Below are 24364 nucleotides of genomic sequence, written 5' to 3'. Positions count from 1 at the left end.
TGAGGGCAAAGAAGGAAGGGGACACAGAGAACAGAGAATTTTGTATTGTTTTTGGATTGAAAAACATCTAAGGGGCTAGTATAGTTGAATCCCCAGGAAATTATTACATCCCTTATGGAATTTATCAAGAGATGTAAAAAGGAATTTCAATCCCCCCCCCCCCCCCCATGGATGCAGCATGTGCGCATGTGCGAGCTGTATGTGTGGAAAGATGAAAATGAGGAAGCCTACTGACAGTCAGAAGACTGCGCCACACCCCAGTAGCCTATGCAGGTAATTTGCATATTACGCAAAGTTTTTAAACCCACAGATTAGGTTCCAGGACTAGAACATTAAAGATTAGGGCTGAGACTGGCAGGAGGAATCTACCATCAGATCTGCATCTGTTGGAACGCTTCCTTCCAGCCTTATCTGTGCATGGTGGTCTTTCATTCCTAAACACTAGCATATTCATTTAGTCCATGTAGTTTGCTTATGATGTTCAAAAGATCTGTTAAAATAGCACAATAAATCCAGATATAACTTTTCACAGTGGCATGAACTTGGCACAAATAGTGGACGCTGGAATAAGTCATTTCACATTTTTTTTAGTTCAATATTTAAGTGTTGTAATTTTTATAATGGGGTCAATTGTTATGTTTTTTTTTTTAATTTAGTTTCAAAGCCTCTACAGTAGTCATGCAGTGCTTTGAAAGTCAACAAAGTAGGATTTAGTAGTGAAAGATCAGTATGGGCATTTGAGGTCTGTGATATTTCAAGTAAAAGTTTAGGGCCACATGTAGGCCATTTAGAAAATATAGAGACATGACAGACAGCTGACTTGTTTAGGAACATCAGCTAAATATGATATATTAGATACAAAAACTAAATACAAAAAATTGTGATCCTCCCAGGGTATAAAACAATTGCACATACATTTTTTAAAAGTAACTACAGGACCATAAATACTCCCGTTACCACTTGATAAGTTTCTTCACAGGTGTAGTTTCCTAAATGGGCTCACTTTGGGGATCTCCACTGTTTTGGTAACTCAGGGGGTTCTACAAATTCGACATGGCACCTAAAATTTATTTTTGCACATTCTGCCCTTTATGGGCTAATTGGACCTCCTTTCCTTTGAAGTCCCATTGTGTGGCCCTAAACAGATCTCTGATCATGTGTTGGGTATTTCCACATTGAGGAGCCATTGGGCCCCAATTACTAAAAACAGTGCAGACAGCACTATTTGTAGTTTGCCTGTGAAGTGTGCATCGTGTGCCAGATTCATAAGTTGTGGAGCACGTTCTGCATGAATCTGGCACTGCGTGAATCAACTTTTTTTGGGCACGCAACATGGGGCATGCAACACACTTCTCTCAGACTTGGCATTATAAATATGGCGCTTGGTCTGACTGTGCACAAGAACACCCTCTTTTAGAGCAGAAATTTGTGTCACATCGGGAATAGTGCAGCCGCAACACAAATGAGTTGCAAGTGACAAAAATGTGGCAGGGACACTTCTTAAATACATGTGCAAGCAGTTTGCACATAAAAGAACATGCAAAGTCTGACAGAAAACTGCCGCAGGGGCTTTAGCAAATGTGGACCATTGAGTGTCAAACTATGAGGTAAATTTTCTTCATAACCCCAAAGTAAAATGAAAATTTCAGGGCCAATAATATTCCTTAGGAAAATATAACATTTTTCACATTGGGGGACAACTACATAAAAATCTGCCCTCAAAGTTACTTATGCATTTTCAAGTTATTACTGCATTTGGTGATACATATCAGGCTTTGTCCTATAGGAGAAAATAAGTTTGGTCCTGAAAGTCTATGCAGAATACTGGTTAATACAATGTGCTTTATAAGTTTTTTCTTTCATCAGGTATGCAACTATACCATGGATTTATCTTCTAGCTGGATTTTTTACCAGTTCAGATGTAGCATTTGTTTCTTATGTTTCCATAAATTTTATATTTGGAGTTTCTACTATGCTGCTGACCTTCCTACCACGACTTATAGCTGGGATTTCAAAAGTTGAGGTCAGTAAGCATTACAAATTAATATGACAGTTTTTTTTTTTTTTGGAAATGCTAAATGATAACTTGAATTGGTTAAAGTATATATTGTGTGTTGGAGGCAATGTGGAGGGAGGGGTACACTTTACCATGTCCTTTGGCAGTGCCCACATATCACTGACCTTTGGGAGAAAGTCTTTGAAACGCTCAGTAACATCTTGGGCTCCCAGACTGCCCCTTCCCCTGCTCAGGCCTTACTTTTTCTTGATTTGAACCAATTCCCCACAGACTTCAGGACTCTAACATCCTTTCTATTCATAGCCACTAAGGTGGTCATCACCAGATATTGGAAATCTACAGTTACCCCACCCTTTGATGAGATTTTATCATTAATGCATCAAACCTGTATATACGAACGCATGTGGGTGCATAAAAATCACACCCTCAAAAGGTTTGAGCGGAATTGGTACAGATGGCTAGAACTTCACCCTAACCAATTTCGTCCCCCATGAACGTAGACACAACCCATCCCCCCCCCCTTTTTCAAAAGCACTCTAGAGCCTCTCCGCCCCCCCCCCCCCTTCTCGCCCAAGCCACACAGGACTCAATCATAACCTCAGTGTGGATGCCTGACTTGTTTTGTTTGCCTTGGCTTCTCTGGAACACAGTGTACATTAACAACTGTATTCAATTTTGGAACCTCATAACATGATGTAATATTTTTACTGCTTTACCTATGTACCCATGCACGGCTCAGATTGACATGCATTGCTATAACATGATCCTAAGCTTTTGTTTGTTTATAAAAATGAAAAACTTCAATAAAAAAGTATTGGAAGTAAAGTATATATTGTGCCCTGATGCTATAAATTTGCTGTACAGTAACTTATTTTCTCTTTCTATTTAGAGCTTAACACAAATTCATGACGTATTTAAATGGGCTTTCCTAATTTTCCCACAATTTTGTCTTGGTTATGGCCTGATGGAGCTAGCTTTCAAGCAGGTAAAATATGATCTTGATGAAAGTGTTGGAATAGATTCCTATATCAGCCCATTCCATTTGGATTCTCTTGGTTGGATCTACATTACCATGGCGACAGAAGGAAGCATCTTACTATTATTGAGACTTATCATTAATGGATTTTCATTTAAATTACCAGGGTAAGATATTTTGGTCCTTGTTTCAATTATAAGGTATCTGAAATTATTTCAAACAAATAGCACCTGAAAAAGCACTTTATTAAAATATTTATGTGATAAAAATAAAACAGATTAAACAACTTCATTGTTATGTCATTGTATGTTAAGCTGTTCAATGCTTACAAAGGGGTTGTCCAGGATGTTTTAACCCCCGCCCACACCAGCACCTTATAGTACATCGTGATTTGAAGCACCATGACACACTATACCATCATTGAGAGTCTGTATTATCGCAGCAGGAACTAAACAAACCCTAGTAGCCAAGCTCTTACCGCAGCAGCCATGGTTGGTGTACTCACCGATTGCAGCCGTTTAACCCATTATGGTTAGTAGTGACCGCAGTGTCTAAGATACTCTGACTGTTCTCCCCCTGCATTGGCAACCCCTGTGCCACGATTGTGATGAAAAAGTTGCAGAAACCCACAAAAGGAACCAAGGTATATGACAGCTAATGATGCAGAAAAGACTCTTAACTACCGTAGCTCCGAGGCAGTGTGAACTTAGCTTTATTCCAAATTTATCAAGTGAAAACATATGTGATAGATAGATTTATGAAGTGAGTTTTTTTTAAAAATTCACAGATTTGAGAACAAATTCTCTCCAGTGCCCTGCTGGTGTAGAAAAAACGTAGCAACTCGTTATGCTTAGTTTGAGGCTTTTTAACTACAAAGTTAAATACCCATTGCTGACATTAACTTCCAATGTGCCACATTTATCAAGCTGTGTAAGCCACTAGTGTAACAGATAGATAGTAGGTTGCAAACCCACTGCGCTGAGTGGATATTTGGGCCATTATCCCTGGACCTCTCTCAAGTTTTCATCCCTTCACCCCTGTATAGAGATCTGGTCTTCGTTGTCCTGTTGTAAATAGCAGCCAGCCCAGTCTGCGCAGATACAACAGTATGTGAAACCGATGGACATGCAAGAGAATCAGGCAATAGTAGATAACAAGCCAGGGTTGTACACAGAAGATTACAGATCAGGAACTTTAGGAACAAGAGATATATGGAACACATGGAATGAACATATATTTTTTTAGGATCATTTTTAACACAGTTTCATTGGGGGGGGGGGGTAGTTGTCCAATATTTGTAATGAAATTCTGCTTAGCTTGTAAAAGAAAACAGGCTGCAAAGTCTGCCCTTATGTTATCTCCAGTTGTCATATTTCTCCATGTCCATAAGTAAAACTTTTCCTACAGAGATAATATTGGAGGATTTTGCAGCCTGTTTTTTTTTAACAAGCTAAAGGGGGTTTCCACTTTCATCAAATAATTAATATTAATTAATTAGTACTGTTTCTGTATCTCACCGTTTTCAAGATCTCTGCTTGCTGTCATATTATAGAAAGATTCTATGTTTACTTCCAGTGGAAAATCTGTTCATGGTCTTGTGATGGACATGCAAGGTGCACAAGCCATTTCTATCACATGCCTCTGATTATTTTTTCAGATAATAGCGGCTCATGCTCATGTGTGTCCATCTCAAGATCATGGGAAGATCTCTATCCACTGGAAGTAAACATAGAAGCTTTCTATAGCAGGACAGTAAGAAGATATCTAGAAAACCAGTTGGGTTATATTGTTCACTAAATGAATTGTTTCCAAAATGTGTTTAATTTGCCTTGTGGCAACTAAAGGTCATACTTTCTATAAATATGAAAGTTATAGCTGAAAATTTACACATATCTTTTTACATATTATCATATATTTATAAATAGCATTTATTTACAGTGACCTTTTAAATAAAACCAGACAAATGTCAAAAGACTTTGATTTCATGCTTTATTACTGATACTACTTGAACATTACTAAATCTTGTTTTTAATCCAAGAAGTCCAATGTTTATTCAGTGTTAATTCTTTTTCTCAATGTGGCAAAAAGTACAGTCCTTATAGAGCATTTTCCTTTTTCAGGCACAATACTTCACTGCTACTTAATTCTGATGACATGGATGTTGAGCTGGAACGCAGGCGTTTACTTGAAGGGCTGACAGCAAATGACAAGCTTTTACTGTATGACTTGAGGAAGTCTTACAAAAATGTCAAAAGTAAAAGGTTCTTTGCTGTAAAGAATATCTGTTTAGGGATTCAACGTGGAGAGGTACTCTTTTTGTGAAATTATTATTATCTCATATTGCTCACCACTGTATGATAGTAAGACATTAGTCTTGAAACATGAAAGTTATGTTGTGACATAAAATTTATCTTTATATACAATTTAAGTGATAACTAATATTTTTGTTAGTATTGCATTCATAGTGTTAATCCTACTTTGTTGATCCACAGGAAGGCAAAAAACACTTCTTGAGGCTTATGTTGATGAGGTACAAAATTCCTTCCCACCTCAAATAAATCCCTTTATCTATATCCCATCGCAAGTATTTAGTTCCAATAATGTGATATTTTTCCTTCCAAGAAACACATCTACGCCCCTTTTGTCTGGTGTCTTGAAAATCACAACATTCTGTTCGAGAATCTTTTCTATAGAATCTATCTAGAAACTATTTTTTCTAGGTAAGATGGTGGGATGTCCCCTGTCAGATACAGCTTTAAAAATGATTAATAGAAATATCTTCATTGTCTTTTTAATTATTTGTTCATTGAAAGGAAATTGCTGTATAAAAGTGTTTTTTTCCTATCTGAATAACCACAAGTTTTACAACCATCTAATCCACCCATTCCCCTTGTCAGCTCAGTTACGGCCTTCTTATACACTGTTGGTCTGGCTTGTGAAACAATGTCCTCAGCATGAGTTTCTATGTCCCTTTTAAATGCATTGGTAGCAGTTAAAATGTGCAAAAAGGGAGCATTGGGCAGTTTAAAGGTTTTGGTTAATGCAAGTTAAAGGGGTATTCTCGTCTGGGCATTCACATTCAGTTTGATAAATCTGCCATATATAAACATTTCTTCAATAAGATGTTATTAAAAAAAATGTTCCTGTGTGAAGATAATTTCTCGTAAATGTAGTCATTTTGTCCCTTAGGAACGAGATGGCTTCCTCGGATACGGGCACCTCTGCCTGAGAGATTGCACAAATAAACAAAAACGTTTTTGTATATGAAGTGTCCGGGAGTTACTGCAGGTCCCACAGCCGTCCTGTGGTAATGATTGCTGAATCCAGGGGGTCCGGCAGGACTCTATAGCGCAAGTCTGGCCACTGATGCCAGAGTGTGACGTGGTCGTATCCGAGGAAGCTATCTCGTTTCTAAGGGACAACATGGCTATGTTTATAGGAAATTATCTTCACACAGGAACATTTTTTTTAATAACATCCAATTGAAGAAATGTTTATATATGGAAGATTAGTGAAACTGAATGTGAATGCCCAGATGAGAATACCCCTTTAATTATGTTTTAATAATTATTGCTACAGCATTTATCCCAGATCAGCGTGTGCCACATATAGAAGGCACAGGCCTCTCTATATGTTTGTCACATGGTTTGCCACAATTGACTGCAGTAGAAGAGTATTGTGAAAGTTCCTAAATCCAGTTGGGCCTGTAGGCTCTGCCTTTTCACATGCCCCTTATCGAATAGTGGCAAAGATGTCCATAAAATCACAATTTGCGCAAATATAATGTCTATGCAAAACTGTCATTAATAAATGTTCCCCATGGACATAACTAAAATATTTGGAATTACTACTACCACAGCCTAGGGGCCTATAGCTTCAAGGGGTTTCTCCTAGTGAAAATACTAGAATGTATGGGCATACATTTTAGGCTTTTTTTTAGAGTCAAAATGCTCTAATATATTGGCTGATGGTAGCACCTACCAGGAGTCCATATTTTCTAGGGTCAACCCTGGGACAGAGTAACAAGAAGAGGTGGGGGGTTTGTTTTTGTGTGTGTGTTTCTGTGAATAGCAGTGACCAGTGTGTTCCATGTGTTTGTATAGTAGAGCTGTGCTTGTGTCTGTGTATAGTTGTGCCCAGTGTGTGTCTAGCAGAGCTGTGTGTTTCTGTATATAGCAGTGCCTAGTTTGTTTCTTGTGTGTGTATAGCAGAGCTGTGTGTGTCTCTGTGTATAGACTGATCTGGCAAGTTCTGTGCAGCACTGCATAATCTGTATGTGTTATATTAATAAAGGAATTATTATTATTTTAGTAGTCCCCAGTGTCTGTATAGCAAAGCTGTGTGTGTTTGTGTATATAGTAGTGCCAGTTGTGTTCCTTATGTGTATATAGCAGAGCTATGTGTATGTTTCTGTGTAGAGTATTGGCCAGTTTGTGTATAGTAGAGCTATGTGTGTCTTTCTGTGTATAGCAGTGCCCAGTGTTTTCCTTATATTTGTGTATAGCAAAGTACTGTTCAGTCAGTGAGTCCAGTGTATATAGCAAGGTCCAGTTTTTTTCCTATGTGTGTGTTTATATCAGTGATGAGTGTGTTCCTATTTCTGTTTATGTGTGTGAATGAATGGACATAGCAGACTTTGTGTGTGAATTAACAAATGGATGTAGCAGATCTTTATGTGTTAATGTATGTATGTTGCAATGTTGTAAGTGTGAATAAATGGATGTAGCAGTGCTCTGTGTGTAAATGTATGGATGTAGTAGAGGTGTGTGCTGTGCTGTTGTGCAACCAACAGAGATATTTTAAATGGAATACCGTCTTATAGTCTGAAAAATAGATAACTGCATATTCCTGGTGCGAATGAACCAATGCCTTTTATTGTGGTTATACTACATCCCTTTCCCAATAGTTATTTAGTGATTTATAAAATAATGAAAAATAGCATAACTAACCTATTAACAACCTGGCCCTTTTTTGTTTTTTTATTTCCATTTTTCACTAGCCACCTTCAAAAATATATAATTTTTTTATTTTTACACGTAAAGAGCTCTGTGATGGCTTGTTTTCTTTGGAACAAATTGAACTTTATATTGATGGTGTTGAATATTCCATGCTGTATACTGGGAAGCAGGAAAAAAATTCCAAATGCAGTGAAAATGATGAATAAACGCATTTGCGCTGTTTTCTTGTGGGCTTGGATTTCACAGCTATTACTGTGCACCCCAAATAAAATGTCTACTTTATTCTTTGGGTCGGTGCTACTTCGGGGATACCAAATTTTTATAGGTTTTATAATGTTTTCAAACATTTACAATTAAAACCTCCTGTACAAAATATTTTTTTTTATTTTGCCATTTTCTGGGGCTCTTAACTTTTTCATACTTCATTGTACAGAGCTGTGGGTGTTGTAATTTTTTTTTACTTTTGCTAACAATTTCAATGATATAATTTTTAGGATTGTACAACCTTTTGGTCACTTTTATATGATTTTTTAAAATATTTTTCAAAATGGCAAAAACAGTTATTATATTTTGATAGATCGGGCATTTTCGGACCCGTTGATACCTAATGTGTTTATGATTTTTACTGTTTATTTATATCAGTTCTAGGGAAAGGGGAGTGATTAGAATTTTTAGTTTTTTTTATTACAATTTTTTTTTAAATTTTTATTTACCTTTCATATATGTTTTTTCCAACTTTTTTTAAAAAATCACAGAAAGTTATTGTGACTAATATACATAAAAACGATAAAAACATAAATAAAGTGAGTCCTGCTTGGACTAGTGCAGAACGTGGTGAAGTGCAAATAATAAAAAGTGGAAAAGAAGTTTCCCATTGCTCAAATATTTAAGACATTTTGAATTAAAAAAAATCACCTTAGTAACTTAAATCATTCTAAATTAAGTACCTGATAAAAATGACACATGCCAGTTTTGAAGAATAGGGCCTGGTCATCTTGGCAAAAATTAGTTTGATCGCTAAGGGGTTAAATAAAATTATGGTTGTTTTAGTTAATTGAACTCTATATTTTAATCAAATAATATAATATCCTTGTTGGATCCATTTATTATTTTAATGTGAGGTAAATGATGTGAGGAGAACTGTGATGATTAAATAAAAGTCTATTTCACTAATGTAAGAATATAAAAATTATTGTAATACTTTCAACTTAATGACCATTCAGATGTCTCAAATTACACACTTGTTTCCCATGAAACCTTTATTAACATTATTTCTATCACATTCAATTAGAAATTGAATGAAAAAAAAATATCCAGGCTAAACATTTACATTACAAATCTCATTGAAATTGTTCATAAGAATACTCAAAATGAAATTGTATTCGATAATTACTAGAGATGAGCGAGCACTAAAATGCTCGGGTGCTCGTTACTCGAACCGAACATTTCCCGATGCTCGAGTGCTCGTTTCGAGTAACGAGCCCCATTGAAATCAATGGGAGACCCGAGCATTTTTCAGTAAAATGACAAACTGACCGAGCACAGTGAAATAACACAGTGCAGAACAGATTGCAGATGTTCGGGAACATCTGCGATCTGTTCCGGAGACACGCGTGCAGAACGGTGTTCTCCACAATAGTATTTGAAGAACAATATGTGTAGAGAACAACTTGCAGATGTTTGGAAACATCTGCAAGTTGTTCTTCACACATATTGTTCTTCAAATACTATTGCGGAGAACACCGTTCTGCACGCGTGTCTCCGGGACATCTGCGATCTGCTCAGGAGACACCCGTGCAGAACGGTGTTCTCCGCAATAGTATTTGAAGAACAATATGTGTAGAGAACAACTTGCAGATGTTGCCAAACATCTGCAAGTTGTTCTCTACACATATTGTTCTTCAAATACTATTGTGGAGAACACCGTTCTGCACGCGTGTCTCCGGAACAGATCGCAGATGTTCGCGAACATCTGCAATCTATTCTGCACTGTGTTATTTCACTGTTTTCTTCAATTAAACGATTAAATTAAATGTTTTAATTGTATTTTTTTATTGTTCTTCACTTCTTTTTTTTTAATTAAATGCTCGTTATCGAGCAGGGCAAATACTCGTCCGAGCAACGAGCCGGTCCGAGTATGCTAATACTCGACCGAGCATCAAGCTCGGACGAGTATACTCGCTCATCACTAATAATTACCCCATATGTATAAATAAAAATTCATACATTCATCTGATAACATATCCTAGGGCACAATTGTTAAAATTAGGAAGTGTATCCTGAACATTCTTATTGCACTTGAATAAACCATAAATAATCAGGGTTTTTTTAATTAAAATTTCCTAAAACTTATCAGGAAATGAGGCACTCTAATGAAGCACCAAAAAAGATGTGCTGCCACCAGCACACCAACACCTTTGTAGTTTGGCAGCTCAGGTAACTTCCATGTAGGGAAGGTAGATTCTTAGAGACCCTCAGCACAAATGTCTCTTACTTTCATAGACAAAAAAATGTTGTTGGTCATCCCTCAAAGATTGCATGTCTGAACTTATACCACTCATTGTGCAGGGTGACCAAAAAGAGCCTTTTGCAGGAATGGTTAGAGACTCATTATAGTTGATGGTCTGGTTCCCATTGGAAGTATAAAGAAAATCTAAAATTACAGGGAACTAGCAGAGCTCATGGGCAGAGCTCTCTTCATACAGGGCTAGTGTTTGCTGTATTATTCAGCAGATAGCCACCTGCTATACCCATGAACATTTTAAGTGCACATTTAAGTGCACATTGAATAGACATTTAACTCCCATAGCTGGAACAGTATATGTTATACCCCTTGTTACAGATTTTCTTTACTATTTTGCCACTATACTGCAGTGTAGTTATATTAGCTATTGGGTCCAATCATTTCTTATTGAAGTATGTTGTCTGAATAAGGGTCAGAATAATATTGTTTTTTATAGTAAAGATTAATGAATTATTTGGCACTTCACTTCACATATCTGAATGAAATTTGAGCAAAAAGTCATACAGTCCCCTAAAAAGTTTCAATAAAAACATCAGCCTATTTTTCAAAAAATTACACTACATTTTGTAAAGGCATAAAAATAAAGCCAATTGTACTGCACATTAGACATTAGTCTCCCACAGATAACAAGCTCTCATACAGCTCTGTAAATGGAAAGAATTTTGAGAATCAGGTGTAAAAAATGGAAACACAAAAGTGCTGCAGCATTAAGAGATTAAAACATGGACTTGTTTCCTGGTACAATACTTAACCAAAGAACGGAGGATCTTGAGAGCTGTGGATGGAGCCAGGCCTCCTTGAGCTGACCTCCTGCTACTAATTAGTTGCCATCCAGCTCTTTTCGCAGGCATTTATGTCGCTAATTCCCCTCAGGAGTTCTTTTCCACATCCCTAAGCACCTACTCCTAACTTTATTGAGAAGTTTGATTAGTTTAACCGGACCATGGCTTGCCACAGCGTGCAGCCTCCTGAAGCCTGCTGCTAAAGTTAGGAAGTATCTCCCGGCCTCAAGATATCAGGCCAAAGGAGGACATGAGAATTCACTTAAAGACCCCATCTGGGTATCCTGAAAGACAACTTTAACTACTGGAGCCTCTTCTGTAGCCCTGGCGAGCATTATATTGTAAACAAGAACAAACAAGATCAACACTGACATTACACAAGTCAGGCAAATTGAAGCCTCCTAGCAGGGGTGGGGGAGTATTTAAACACATATATGTAGCTGAGACATGGCTAGATGCATCACATGATTGGTGTCATCAGGTGAGACACATATATACTGAAAATGGGAAATAAGTAACTGGAGACCAAGAGAGGGAAGAGATAATAAACTGTTTTTTAGCTCAATTTATACAATAGAAGAAAAACCAACTTGTGTAAGTGGTGCCAGTGTGGGTGACGCATCCTGTAATATACTAGACTGGCTGAATGTAAACTTGATCAAAGACCATAAAATAAATGTGTACATGGCTTCTGGACCAGATGGGTTACACCCCAGAGTTCTTCAAGAACTTAACCCCTTAATTACCACCCTATCGTCTTTTTACGGCGGTCATTAAGGGTACTTCTTCTGACGGCATGTCAGAAGAAGTTTTCAGTACATCGGGTTTAGATGGTGTCTGTGTCGGGCTGTGATATCACAGCCCAGACCCGACACTAACACCCAACTCCCAACTCCAACTCCGACTCCCGGCGTGTAAGGAGTTAAACACCCGGGATCTGAGGCGTGTAAGTATGTCCACCATGAAACGGATCCCCCCCCCTGGTGTGCTTACCACGGGTTCCGATCCCTCCTGCGCAGCCCCGGGGTCTGGCGAGTGCCCCGAGGCCCTCGGCTTCTGTCCCCGCCGGGTTCCGCCTCCTGGCAGGACCCGGCTGTACGTAACTGAGCATGCACAGCATGCTCAGTTACTTACACTATATATTGCAATACATGTGTATTGCAGTGTAAAGGCTTGAACAGGTGATCGAGTGAACGCTTGTTCAAGCCAAGAAGTAGAAAATGTAAATAATTAAAAAAAAAAAGATAAAGGAATTTTTAATAACCTCTTCCACCTAGTAAAGCATATGCGGGAGTACAAATGGGGGAAAGCTATATTAAAAAGTAACTTTTATTCAGATCAATAAAATCCAAGAAACAGTATAGATGATCACAGGATCAATGAATCAATGAGAAACCGACAAAAAACGAGGCTGAGGTAGTGCACCCAGTGGGATGTGTAGGGCAGGGCGTCCCTATCGGACCCTAGCCGGGCAGTGTTGGGACTTGGTATACCCTGCCAAAGTACCTCAACTCGTGGCCACAGCCCTGGGTGACTGCCACCCCGACTGGAACCTTACCCTGTGCTCGGTCTCTTTACCCTACAATGGACAGGAAGGAATGCCGAGGGTAAGGAATGTGTCAGGGCACGTAAGAGAGAACCTCGGTCAAATGCTATGGTAACTGCCAAGGTTTTAATGGTGTGCCCATACAAAGAGAGCCTAAACAGTCACAGGACGGTAATAGAGACAAAGAAGATCCGTACAAGTCCGTGGAAAGACAGTACTAGTATAGATACCCAAATGAAGAGAATAATCTTCAATTATTCCCCAAACAAAAAACAATGTAAATTATATTCTTGTAGGTCAGGATTCCCAGTCGAATTAAGGAATCGGTCTTGGGTTTGGGATTAAGGGGGAGTAGAGTGGTATGGTCAAGAGATAATGCTCTTTGGTACGCCTTCCTTAAAATGTAGTCGGGATACCCGCGTTGCTTGAAGAGTTCTCTCAAATCTTTGGCCTGTTTGTGGAACTCTTGTTGGGTGGAACAGTACCTGCAAATATGCAGGAACTGTTCCACCCAACAAGAGTTCCACAAACAGGGATCCAAATGGGATCCCCCTCTTGAGTGCCGCTGGGTGGTGGGATTCCCATCTAAGCAGTGAATTAGTAGCAGTGGGATTCCGATTGATGGTGGTTTGTAGTTCTCCACTCGGGGTTTTTGTTACCCTCACATCTAGGAAGGGGAGACAGCTTTGATGTGTCTCAAAAGTGAACTTTAGTCCCAAGGTATTGATGTTCAGGTCGTGGACAAGTTCCGTAGAGGATTCATTCGTACCCTCCCATACGATGAAGATATCATCTATATATCTGGCCCATAAGGAGGCCAGTTCAATGCCACGGGGTCCCGAATCCCCATTAAAAACACAATTGTGTTCCCACCAGCACAGGAACAGATTGGCGTAGCTGGGGGCACAAGCGCTCCCCATAGCCGTGCCCCTGAGCTGGTGGAACAACGTCTCGTTTAAGGTGAAGTAATTATGCGTGAATGTGAACTCAAGCCGGCATAAGACAAAGTTATTATGGGCCCTGTATTGAGTGTCCCTGCCATCTAGGTAAAACTTGGTGGCTTTGAGTCCTAGATTGTGGGGAATGGATGTATAAAGGGCCTCCACATCAATGCTAGTGAGTAGGCTCTGTGGTGACAAGTATAGTCTGTCTAGTCTCCTCAAGAGATCGGTTGTGTCCCGTGCATAGGAAGGGAGTGTGGTGACAAAGGGGGCTAGTATTTGGTAAATGTATGTTCCCAGATTGTTACAAAGGGACTGTAGACCTGAAACAATTGGTCTCCCCTTTAGGGGGGTCGTGCCTTTGTGAATTTTGGGTAGCTCGTAAAATGTGGCTACCTTAGAATGTTTAGGCATGAGGTAGTGGTATTCATCCTTCGATATGAGTTTATCATCTAATGCTGATGAGAGGATGTTATGAAGTTCGTTGAGGAAAAGTTTGGTTGGGTCATGGGGGAGGATGGCATAACTGGACTTGTCCATAAGTAGAGCCTCACACATAGGCTGGTACTGTACTGCCTCCATGACTACTATATTACCACCCTTGTCCGAAGGCTTAATTATAATATTTTGGTCTTTCTCCAAAGTGGACAGGGCTTTAAGTTCTTCTGGAGTGCAGTTGAAGTATTTGGTGTTCAGGGTATTATGCTCTAGGTCGTCTAGGACTAGTTTGGCAATGACGTCTATACTTGTGATGTCCCCGACTGGGGGGGATTTGGTGTTTTTATTCTGGAGGTTCGTGAAGGGACCAGACCCCTCTTCATTTGGATCTGTATCAGCGAGATCATGTAAGAGTCTGACATCCGATAAAATATCGATTGGTATGTTGAGCTCACGGCAATCCTTCCTATCTCTTATGGCAAAATATTTATGCCACCTTAATTTGCGTAAAAAGAGGTGGATGTCCTTGTGCCATCCAAAGCGGTCACATTTATTGACAGGAACAAAGGACAAGCCTTTTTTGAGAATCGACATAACATGTTCAGTGAGTGACCTGGTAGATAAATTGATCACTAGGGATTCTTCGCTCGACCCTGTGGGTTGCGGTTTCTGAGGGGGTATAGTGGACCTTGTGGTAAAAAAGTAGAAGAGGGCGAGGATGGAGAAGGGACTACGGTATATCTGGAGGCCGGAGGGTTGAATGTTGGCCACGCATGATTGTGGTGCGGTTACCTTTTGATCCTGTCTGCACTGGCTTCCTCTGCCTGAATTACCTCTTCCTCTTCCCTTGCCTCTCTGGGGTCTAGAATTGGTATTGGAGTTTATGTCAGAGATATCTGTGGAGATATCTTTCTCAGGGAGAGTAACACGAGTGGTTAGGTATAGATAGGCCTTGTTGTCTCGAAAGTAACTTAGATCCCTATTAAATTGTTTGTGCTTTCTCTCCCTGAGATGATATTGAAATTTCTCCACGGTGCCTTGTAGATTTTTCTCTAGGTCACCGAACTCTGGTTCTGTAGAGAACTTCTCGGTGATCTCGATCTGTTATGGAGGGTTTTAGGTTAAAGGGCCAGATATATAGATGACATCTTCATCGTATGGGAGGGTACGAATGAATCCTTTACGGAACTTGTCCACGACCTGAACATCAATACCTTGGGACTCAAGTTCACTTTTGAGACACATCAAAGCTGTCCCCCCCTCCTAGATGTGAGGATAACCCCCAGTGGAGAACTACAAACCACCATCAGTCGGAAACCCACTGCTACTAATTCCCCGCTTAGATGGGAATCCCACCACCCACCGGCACTCAAGAGGGGAATCCCATTTAGACAGTACCTGCGAATACGCAGGAACTGTTCCACCCAACAAGAGTTCCACAAACAGGCCAAAGATTTGAGAGAACGCTTCAAGCAACGCGGGTATCCCGACTACATTTTAAGGAAGGCGTACCAAAGAGCAGTATCTCTTGACCGTACCACTCTACTCACCCCTAAACCCAAACCCAAGACCGATTCCTTATTTCGACTAGGAATCCTGACCTACAAGAATATAATTTACATTGTTTTTTGTTTGGGGAATAATTGACTCACAAACATTATTCTCTTCATTTGGGTATCTAGACTAGTACTGTCTTTCCACGGATTTGTACAGCCCTTCTTTGACTGTCCTGTGACTGTTTAGGACATGACTCTCTTTGTATGGGCACACCATTAAAACCTTGGCAGTTACCATAGCATTTGAAGTGAGGTTCTCTCTTATGTGCCCTGACACATTTCTTACCCTCAGCAACCCTTCCCGTCCATTGTAGGGTAAGGAGACCGAGCACAGCGTAATGTTCCAGTCGGGGTGGCAGTCGCCTAGGGCTGCGGCCCCGAGTTGAGGTACTTTGGCAGGTTATACCAAGTCCCGACACTACCCAGCTAGGGTCCGATAGGGACGCCCTGCCCTACACATCCCACTGGGTGCACTACCTCAGCCTTGTTTTTCGTCGGTTTCTCATTGATTCGTTGATCCTGTGATCATCTATACTGTTTCTTGGATTTTATTGATCTGAATAAAAGTTACTTTTTTATATAGCTTTCCACCATTTATACTCCCTCACTTTCCTCCAATATTGGTTTTGCTCAGTAAAATTGAGCAAAGATAAGAAAACTTTTATAAAATTATTTTTACGTTATGGTGATCGGGGGAAAAACAAGTGCTTAAAATCCAAAATAAAAATTGATGATTTAGTTTGTGCCCCCCTTGAAATAGTTAATAAAATCTCATCAATAAGCTACAGACCCCCAAAATGAATTATCTATACATTGTATCTCATCCCGCAAATAATAAGCCCTCATATGTTCACATTACCAAAAAAATTTTAATTTATAGCTTGTACAATGTGACAATACAAATCTGCTGTGAATAGCATTGCTTTCATTCTATCCCCGGCCGTGCGCCCATACAGCAGGTTACCACCACATATCAGGTATCAGTACACCCGGGCGAAATTGGGCATCAAATGTTGCAGAGCGTTTCATTATTTAATTTATTATGAAATGGTCAGTTTTGGCCTAAATAAATGTATTTTCCCAAAAAATTCTAAAGTTTCTAAATCCCAGGTTCATATTGTTTTAACCCATGTGAAACACTTAAAGAGTTAATAGACTTAATAGAAGGTGTTTTACATACGTTGAGGGGTGAAGTTTCTATAGTGCGGTAATTTATGGAGTTTTACTATTATTTAGGGCTTTCAATGTCACTTGGAAGCTGAGTTGTCCCTCAAAATGTGAGTTTTGGGGATTTTCATGAAAATGAGAAAAATCGCACCTAAAGTTCTGTGCCTCATAAAATCCAAGGAAAATGACAGGACGCATAAAATATCATCCCAACATAAAGAAGACATTCCGTAATTGTTAATTATCAAGCTTTTTGGGTAGTTTTACTTCCTGTCTAGAAAGCAGAACATTACAAACTTGGAAAATGAAAAATTTTTACAAACTTTGGCCAAATTTTCACTTTTTTTCAAACCGAAACACAAAATGTATCACTTAAATTTTAAAACTAACATGAAGTACAATGGGTCACGAGAAAACCTTCTCAAAATCACTTGGATATGTTAAAGTGTTTCTAAGTTATAACCAATTATCGTGACACAGGGCAAATTTGAAAGATCAAGTCTAGTCATTAAAGGGGTATTCTCATCTGGGCACTCACATTCAGTTTGATAAATCTGCCATATATAAACATTTCTTCAATGAGATGTTATTAAAAAAAATGTTCCTGTGTGAAGATAATTTCTCATAAATGTAACCATGTTGTCCCTTAGAAACGAGATACCTTCCTCGGATATGGCCACGTCTGATAGATTGAGTGCACAAAGAAACAAAAGGTTATTGTATATAAAATGTCCGGAAGTTACTACATGTCGCACAGCCGTCCTGTGGTAATGATAGCTGAATCCTGGTGGTCAGGCAGGACTCTATAGCGCAAGTCTGGCCACCGCTGCCAGAGTATGACGTGGTCGTATCCGAGGAAAGTATCTCGTTTCTAAGGGACAGAATAACTACATTTATGAGAAATTATCTTCACACAGGAACATTTTTTTAAATAACATCCAATTGAAGAAATGTTTATATATGGCAAATGAATTTAATTAAATGTAAATGCCCAGATGGGAATACCCCTTTAAGCTGAAAACTAGTGTCGGTGATAAGGGGTTAAAGAATACATGTAAGTTTACATGTAGGTTTATACACCTAGGGACTAATAATCCACATGCAACAACTATCCTTGGTAAAGTAAATCTGTGAGAGTCCCTTGTTGAGAAGGACATGGTATTAGTAGATCATAGATCACATAACAGCATGCAATATCAGTCAATTGCCTCTAAAGCCAGCAGAAACTTGTCATGTATCATAAGTAGTATGGACTCTCGTGATAGGGATGTCATATTACCACTGTACAAGGCTTTGGTTCAGCCTCACCTGGAATATGTCGTACAGTTCTGGGCACCAGTCCTTAAAAAGGATGCCCTGGAGCTGGAGAGGGTACAACCAAGAGCCACAAAAATGATAAGGGGTATGGAGATTCTCAGTTATGAGGAAAAAAATACTACTAAGGGTGCATGATTAATTTTCACAAATATATTAATAGTCCATACAAAAATGTGGTGGAAAGTTGTTCCAGGTAAAATCAAATAAAAAGACAAGGGGACACTGTCTTTGCCTGGAGAAAAAAAGGTTTAATAGCTAGAGGTGACAAGGCTTCTTTACTGTAAGAACTGTGAAACTGTGGAATAGCCTGCCATAGGGACAGCACAATCTCTCCACTCTATGAACATATTAAAGATATGAATATATTGAAGACATGCAGGGTCGGACTGGGGCGCATGGGGCCCACCAGAGAAATTTATCCTGGGGGCCCACCATACAGCTGCCTAGAAATATTCGTCATTTCACAGGAGTTCACAGCGGCTGCATTGTGCTTAGCACTAACTTACCAATAAGAATAACTAACTATAACCCTTCACCTTCTCCATATGTTCTCTGCACCACATAAAAATAGTCAGTAATTACAGTTACCAGACTCAGAAGTGGGATTCAGTACCTCAAATGTCACACGTCTTCTCCTTTGGGTACTGAATTGCAGGACAACTTCTCCCATTTCTTTCTTATCAATGGAGAATCTTCCACCAGATATCCTCATCTCTGTGTAGCATATTTCCACACTGTGGAACTAAAAATAGCACCGTCACTACAGCACAATGTCACCTGGATAACACTGTCCCACACTGTGCTCCTAAATAATATTAACCACTCACAACACAACTGACCACACTGTGCCCCCCATAACAAAAGCCATACTGTGCCCTCTCCATAAATCAAATATTACATTGCGACTCCTCAGTACTATAAATTATATGCACACCCCTGAGTAAATAATATGATACACCTAATAAATTAAATTGAACATCATTCCCTTTCATAATATATCATTCCCAATTAATCTTTTAATCCGAACATTCTTACAGTGCTCCTACTTATTAATTATGTTTTATATAATGCTCTCCTTATTTATTATTCTTATATTTAGTGCTCCTCTTATGAAATATTTTATATAAAAGTCCTAATAAAATCTCCTATTCAGCATATATTGGCACAGTACTACCACTCTTATCCTGAATATATGGGCACAGCACAGTACTACTTCTCCTATCCTGTATATATGGGCACAGCACAGTACTACTACTCCTATCCTGTATATATGGGCACAGCACGGTACTACTCCTATCCTGTATATATGGGCACAGCACAGTACTACTACTCCTATCCTGTATATATGGACACAGCACAGTACTACTACTCCTATCCTGTATATATGGGAACAGCACAGTACTACTACTACTAACCTCTATATATGAGCACAGCACTACTACTCCTATCTTGTATATATGGGCACAGCATAGTACTAGTACTCCTATCCTGTATATATGGGCACAGCACAATTACTCCTATCATGGATATAAAAACACAGCACAGTACTACTACTCCTATCCTGTATATATGGGTACAGCACAGCACTACTACTCCTATTCTGTATATATATATGAGCACAGCACAGTACTACTACTCATATCCTGTATATATGGGCACAGCACAGTACTACTACTCCTATTCTGTATATATGGGCACAGCACAGTACTACTACTTCTATCCTGTGTAATGGGCACAACACAGTACTACTACTCCTATCCTGTATATATGGGAACAGCAAAGAACTACTACTCCTATCCTGTATATATGGGCACAGCACAGTAGTACTGCTCCTATCTTGTATGTATGGCACAGCATAGTACTACCACTTCTACCCTGTATATGTGGGCACAGCACAGTACTACTACTCCTATCCTGTATATAGGAACAGCACAGTACTACTACTCCTATCCTGTATATAGGCACAGCACAGTACTACTACTCTTATCCTGTATATATATGAGCACAGCACAGTACTACTACTCATATCCTGTATACATGAGCACAGCACAGTACTACTACTCCTATCCTGTATGTATGGACACAGCACAGTACTACTACTCCTATCCTGTATGTATGGACACAGCACAGTACTACTACTCCTATCCTGTATATATGGGCACAGCACAGTACTACTACTCCTATCCTGTATATATATGGACACAGCACAGTACTACTACTCCTATCCTGTATATATGGGCACAGCACACTACTACTACTCCTATCCTGTATGTATGGACACAGCACAGTACCACTACTCCTATCTTGTACACAGGGTCGGACTGGCCCACCGGAGGACCGGATAATAAGGGACTCCAAGGGGGCACTAGAAGACTATTTACTAAAATGGGACTGGTTGCCAGAATATATAATTAATGGCCACTAGAGGAAATATACAGTATAGTAAGGGTGCACAATATGTAATGGGGGGGGGTTGTTGCACATATATACAGGATAGGAGTAGTAGTACTGTGCTGTGCCCATATATACAGGATAGGAGTAGTACCGCGCTGTGCCCATATATACAAGATAGGAGTAGTAGTACTGTGCTGTGCCCATATATACAGGATAGGAGAAGTAGTAATTGTGATGTGCCCATATATACAGGATAGGAGTAGTAGTACTGTGCTGTGCCCATATATTCAGGAAAGGAGTAGTAGTACTGTGCCAATATAGGCCAAATAGGAGTTTTTATTAGGACTTTTATATAAAATATTTCATAAAAGGGGCACTAAATATATATATATATATATATATATATATATATATTGTGGGAACTAGCTTGGTAGAAGCTGTAAAATTAGTCCAGAATCGCAGTCAGAGACAGTGACACAAGTGCTTTGGCTATAAACAGGGCTTTGCCTTGCTTTAATAGCAGAAAAAATACAAAATAAAACATAAAGCCTTAACTTCAGGCTAAAATAAACACCTGCTCGGCTGAACTCTAACTAACACAGAGTCTTCCCTGACTACTCGGGTGGCGTACTACCAGCCACCTGAAACAAAACAAAACGTGGGTTTTGCCTCACGTGACACACACAGTCCGTATTAGGCTCGCAGGCCGCAGTGCAGGAGAATAGAGACAGGTTCTGCCTCTCCACATGTTCCCCCCCTTGTGAAGCACAGAGTGCAATCCTTTTAAAGCTCTAGTTGGAGCTGAGCTCCAACACCTGGGTTTCCTGAAGCAACCAGGAAAACCAGTGCTGGACAGGAAGGGAATGACCAGCCCCACTACCAGCCTGCCAGTCATTCCAAAAATCCAGGCCCGAAAATAGGATTTACCAGATCCTTTAGCAAGCTATGTCTTGCTAAGGACATCAAGTCTTCCTGGATCTTCTACATCCTGCTTTCCCTGGGTGAGATGTACACCTCCTGTCCCCTAGAAGACATATGAGAGAAATCTAGGGGAAATATAGCGATTTCCCTCCACCTTACCAGTCACTATCTCACATACCCTCCCCCTTTGTTCGAACCTGTCGGGGCGGACACACTTAGCCACCAAGCAATGTGTTCTGGACAGAGCATCTGCATTTCCCTGCAGTTTGCCTGACCTGTGCTCAACTGAAAACCTAAAGTTTTGTAAAGTGAGAAACCATCTTGTGACCCTTGCATTTCTCTCTTTAGCCTGGCTCATCCACGTAAGAGGGGAATGATCTGTCACCAACCTGAAGTGTCGACCCAATAAGTAATACCGCAGGGATTCCAAGGCCCATTTGATTGCCAAACACTCACGTTCAACAATGCTATAACTTCTCTCTGCCGGTGTAAGCTTCCTGCTTAGATACGTTACCAGGTGCTCTTCTCCCCTAACCTCCTGTGAAAGGACTGCACCTAACCCTACATCAGAGGCGTCCGTTTGCACGACAAACATTTTTTTAAAGTCAGGAGTTATTAGGACTGGCTGTCTACAAAGGGCAGATTTTAATTCCTGAAATGATCTTTCAGCCTCTGGGTTCCACTTGACCATGACCGACTTACTCCCCCTGGTAAGGTCGGTTAAGGGTGCTGCAATACTTGCAAAGTTTAGTATGAATCTGCGGTAATAACCCAGAATTCCCAGAAAAGCTCTTACCTGTTTTTTGTTTAAGGGTCGGGGCCAGTTTTGGATAGCCTCTACTTTATTTACTTGGGGTTTTATCACACCTCTACCAATGACATAGCCCAAGTAACGTGCCTCCTCAAGACCCAGAGCACACTTTTTAGGGTTTGCCGTTAACCCTGCAGCCCTAAGAGAATCCAGTATCGCCTGGACTTTTGCCAAGTGACTTTCCCAGTCCTCACTAAAAATGATAATATCGTCAAGATAAGCCGAGGCATATCTACGATGTGGCTTAAGGACAACGTCCATTAACCTTTGAAAAGTTGCTGGGGCCCCATGCAACCCAAAAGGCAAACAAACATACTGGAAAAGACCCTCTGGGGTGACATATGCAGTTTTCTCCTTTGCCCTGTCAGTAAGCGGTACCTGCCAGTACCCTTTGGTTAGGTCAAGGGTGGAAAAATATCTAGCATGACCAAGTCTCTCGATTAGTTCGTCCACCCTTGGCATTGGATAGGCATCAAACTTTGATACCTCATTTAATTTTCTGAAGTCATTACAGAAACGCAGCGTACCATCTGGTTTAGGAATCAGGACAATGGGGCTTGACCACTCACTATTTGATTCCTCAACAACCCCTAGGTCCAACATCTTTTTGACTTCTTCCGAAATGGCCTGTCTACGAGCTTCAGGTACTCTGTACGGTTTTAGGTGAACTCGTACCTGTGGCTCGGTGACAATGTCATGTTTTATCAGCGAGGTACGGCCTGGCGTCTCTGAGAACACATCAGCGTTTCGCAAGATGAACTCTCTAGTTTCCTGCGTCTGAGCCTTGGACAGGGACTCGGATATACGAACCTCGGGTATGCTGTTACCATGAGAGTTTACCTCTACTGCAAGGACCTGCGGAGTAACTTCACAAGGAAAACTTACAGCTGACAAATTTTCTCTGTCCTTCCAGGGTTTTAGTAAATTTACATGGTACAACTGTTCTGGCTTCCTCTTCCCTGGCTGATATACTTTGTAGTTCACCTCTCCTACCTTCTCCAAAACTTCATACGGCCCTTGCCACTTACTCTCTATGGTTGGTACCAAAACTAAAACGCGATCACCAGGGTTAAAAGTTCTGACCTTAGCCGACCTGTTATATACCCGCCTTTGAGCCTCTTGAGCCTGCTCTAGGTGAGCTTTAACTATAGGCATTATTGCACCGATCCTGTCTTGCATGAGACTAATGTGCTCTATTACACTTCTGTAGGGTGTATGTTCCTGTTCCCAGGTTTCCTTGGCAATGTCAAGGAGGCCGCGGGGGTGCCTACCATACACCAGCTCAAATGGGGAAAACCCAGTGGAGGATTGCGGTACTTCACGAACTGCAAACATTAGATAGGGTAACAGGCAATCCCAATCCTTACCGTCCTTACAAACCACCCTTTTTAACATGCCCTTCAGGGTCTTGTTGAATCTCTCAACCAGGCCATCCGTCTGCGGATGATATACAGATGTACGCAAGTGTTTAATTTTCAAGAGCCTACACAATTCTTTAGTTACCTTAGACATGAAGGGGGTTCCCTGGTCTGTAAGGATCTCTTTAGGGATACCTGTACGGGAGAACATGTGAAATAGTTCCTTGGCTATTAGCTTAGAGGAAGTATTTCTTAGTGGCACAGCCTCGGGATAACGTGTGGCATAGTCTACAACAACAAGGATATACTGATGTCCTCTAGCTGATTTTACCAGGGGACCAACCAGATCCATTGCCACTCTTTCAAATGGTACCTCTATAATGGGTAAGGGTACCAAAGGACTCCTGAAATGTGACACTGGAGCGGTTAGTTGACACTCTGGACAGGTCTCACAATACCTTTGTACTTCAACAACAACCCCTGGCCAGAAGAAGCACTGCAAAATACGTTCACGGGTTTTTTCACATCCCAAATGTCCGCCTAGCACGTGCTTGTGGGCCAGATCCAGCACCACCCTGCGGAATGGTTGGGGTACTACCAGCTGTTCAACAATTTCCCCACGTACATTGTCTACCCGATATAGCAGTTCCCGATCAAT

General features: G+C 40.3%; 1 protein-coding gene across 4 annotated transcripts in view; it reads left to right on the top strand.

Annotated features, from left to right (window-relative positions):
* ABCA13 (ATP binding cassette subfamily A member 13) overlaps positions 1-24364 on the top strand; it is a 590340-nt gene that overhangs the window by 461556 nt on the left and 104420 nt on the right. For all 4 annotated transcript variants that reach the window (XM_072153102.1, XM_072153100.1, XM_072153098.1 and 1 more), the window contains 3 exons: positions 1867-2023; positions 2907-3160; positions 5114-5300. In XM_072153102.1, the coding sequence (XP_072009203.1) occupies positions 1867-2023; positions 2907-3160; positions 5114-5300 (598 nt within the window). The remainder of the gene's footprint in view (positions 1-1866; positions 2024-2906; positions 3161-5113; positions 5301-24364) is intronic.

The sequence above is a fragment of the Engystomops pustulosus genome, chromosome 5, assembly GCF_040894005.1.
Source record: "Engystomops pustulosus chromosome 5, aEngPut4.maternal, whole genome shotgun sequence".
In the NCBI taxonomy this organism is placed as follows: domain Eukaryota; kingdom Metazoa; phylum Chordata; class Amphibia; order Anura; family Leptodactylidae; genus Engystomops; species Engystomops pustulosus.
Note: the sequence above shows the minus strand (reverse complement) of the source record. Positions and strands in the feature narration are given on the sequence as shown.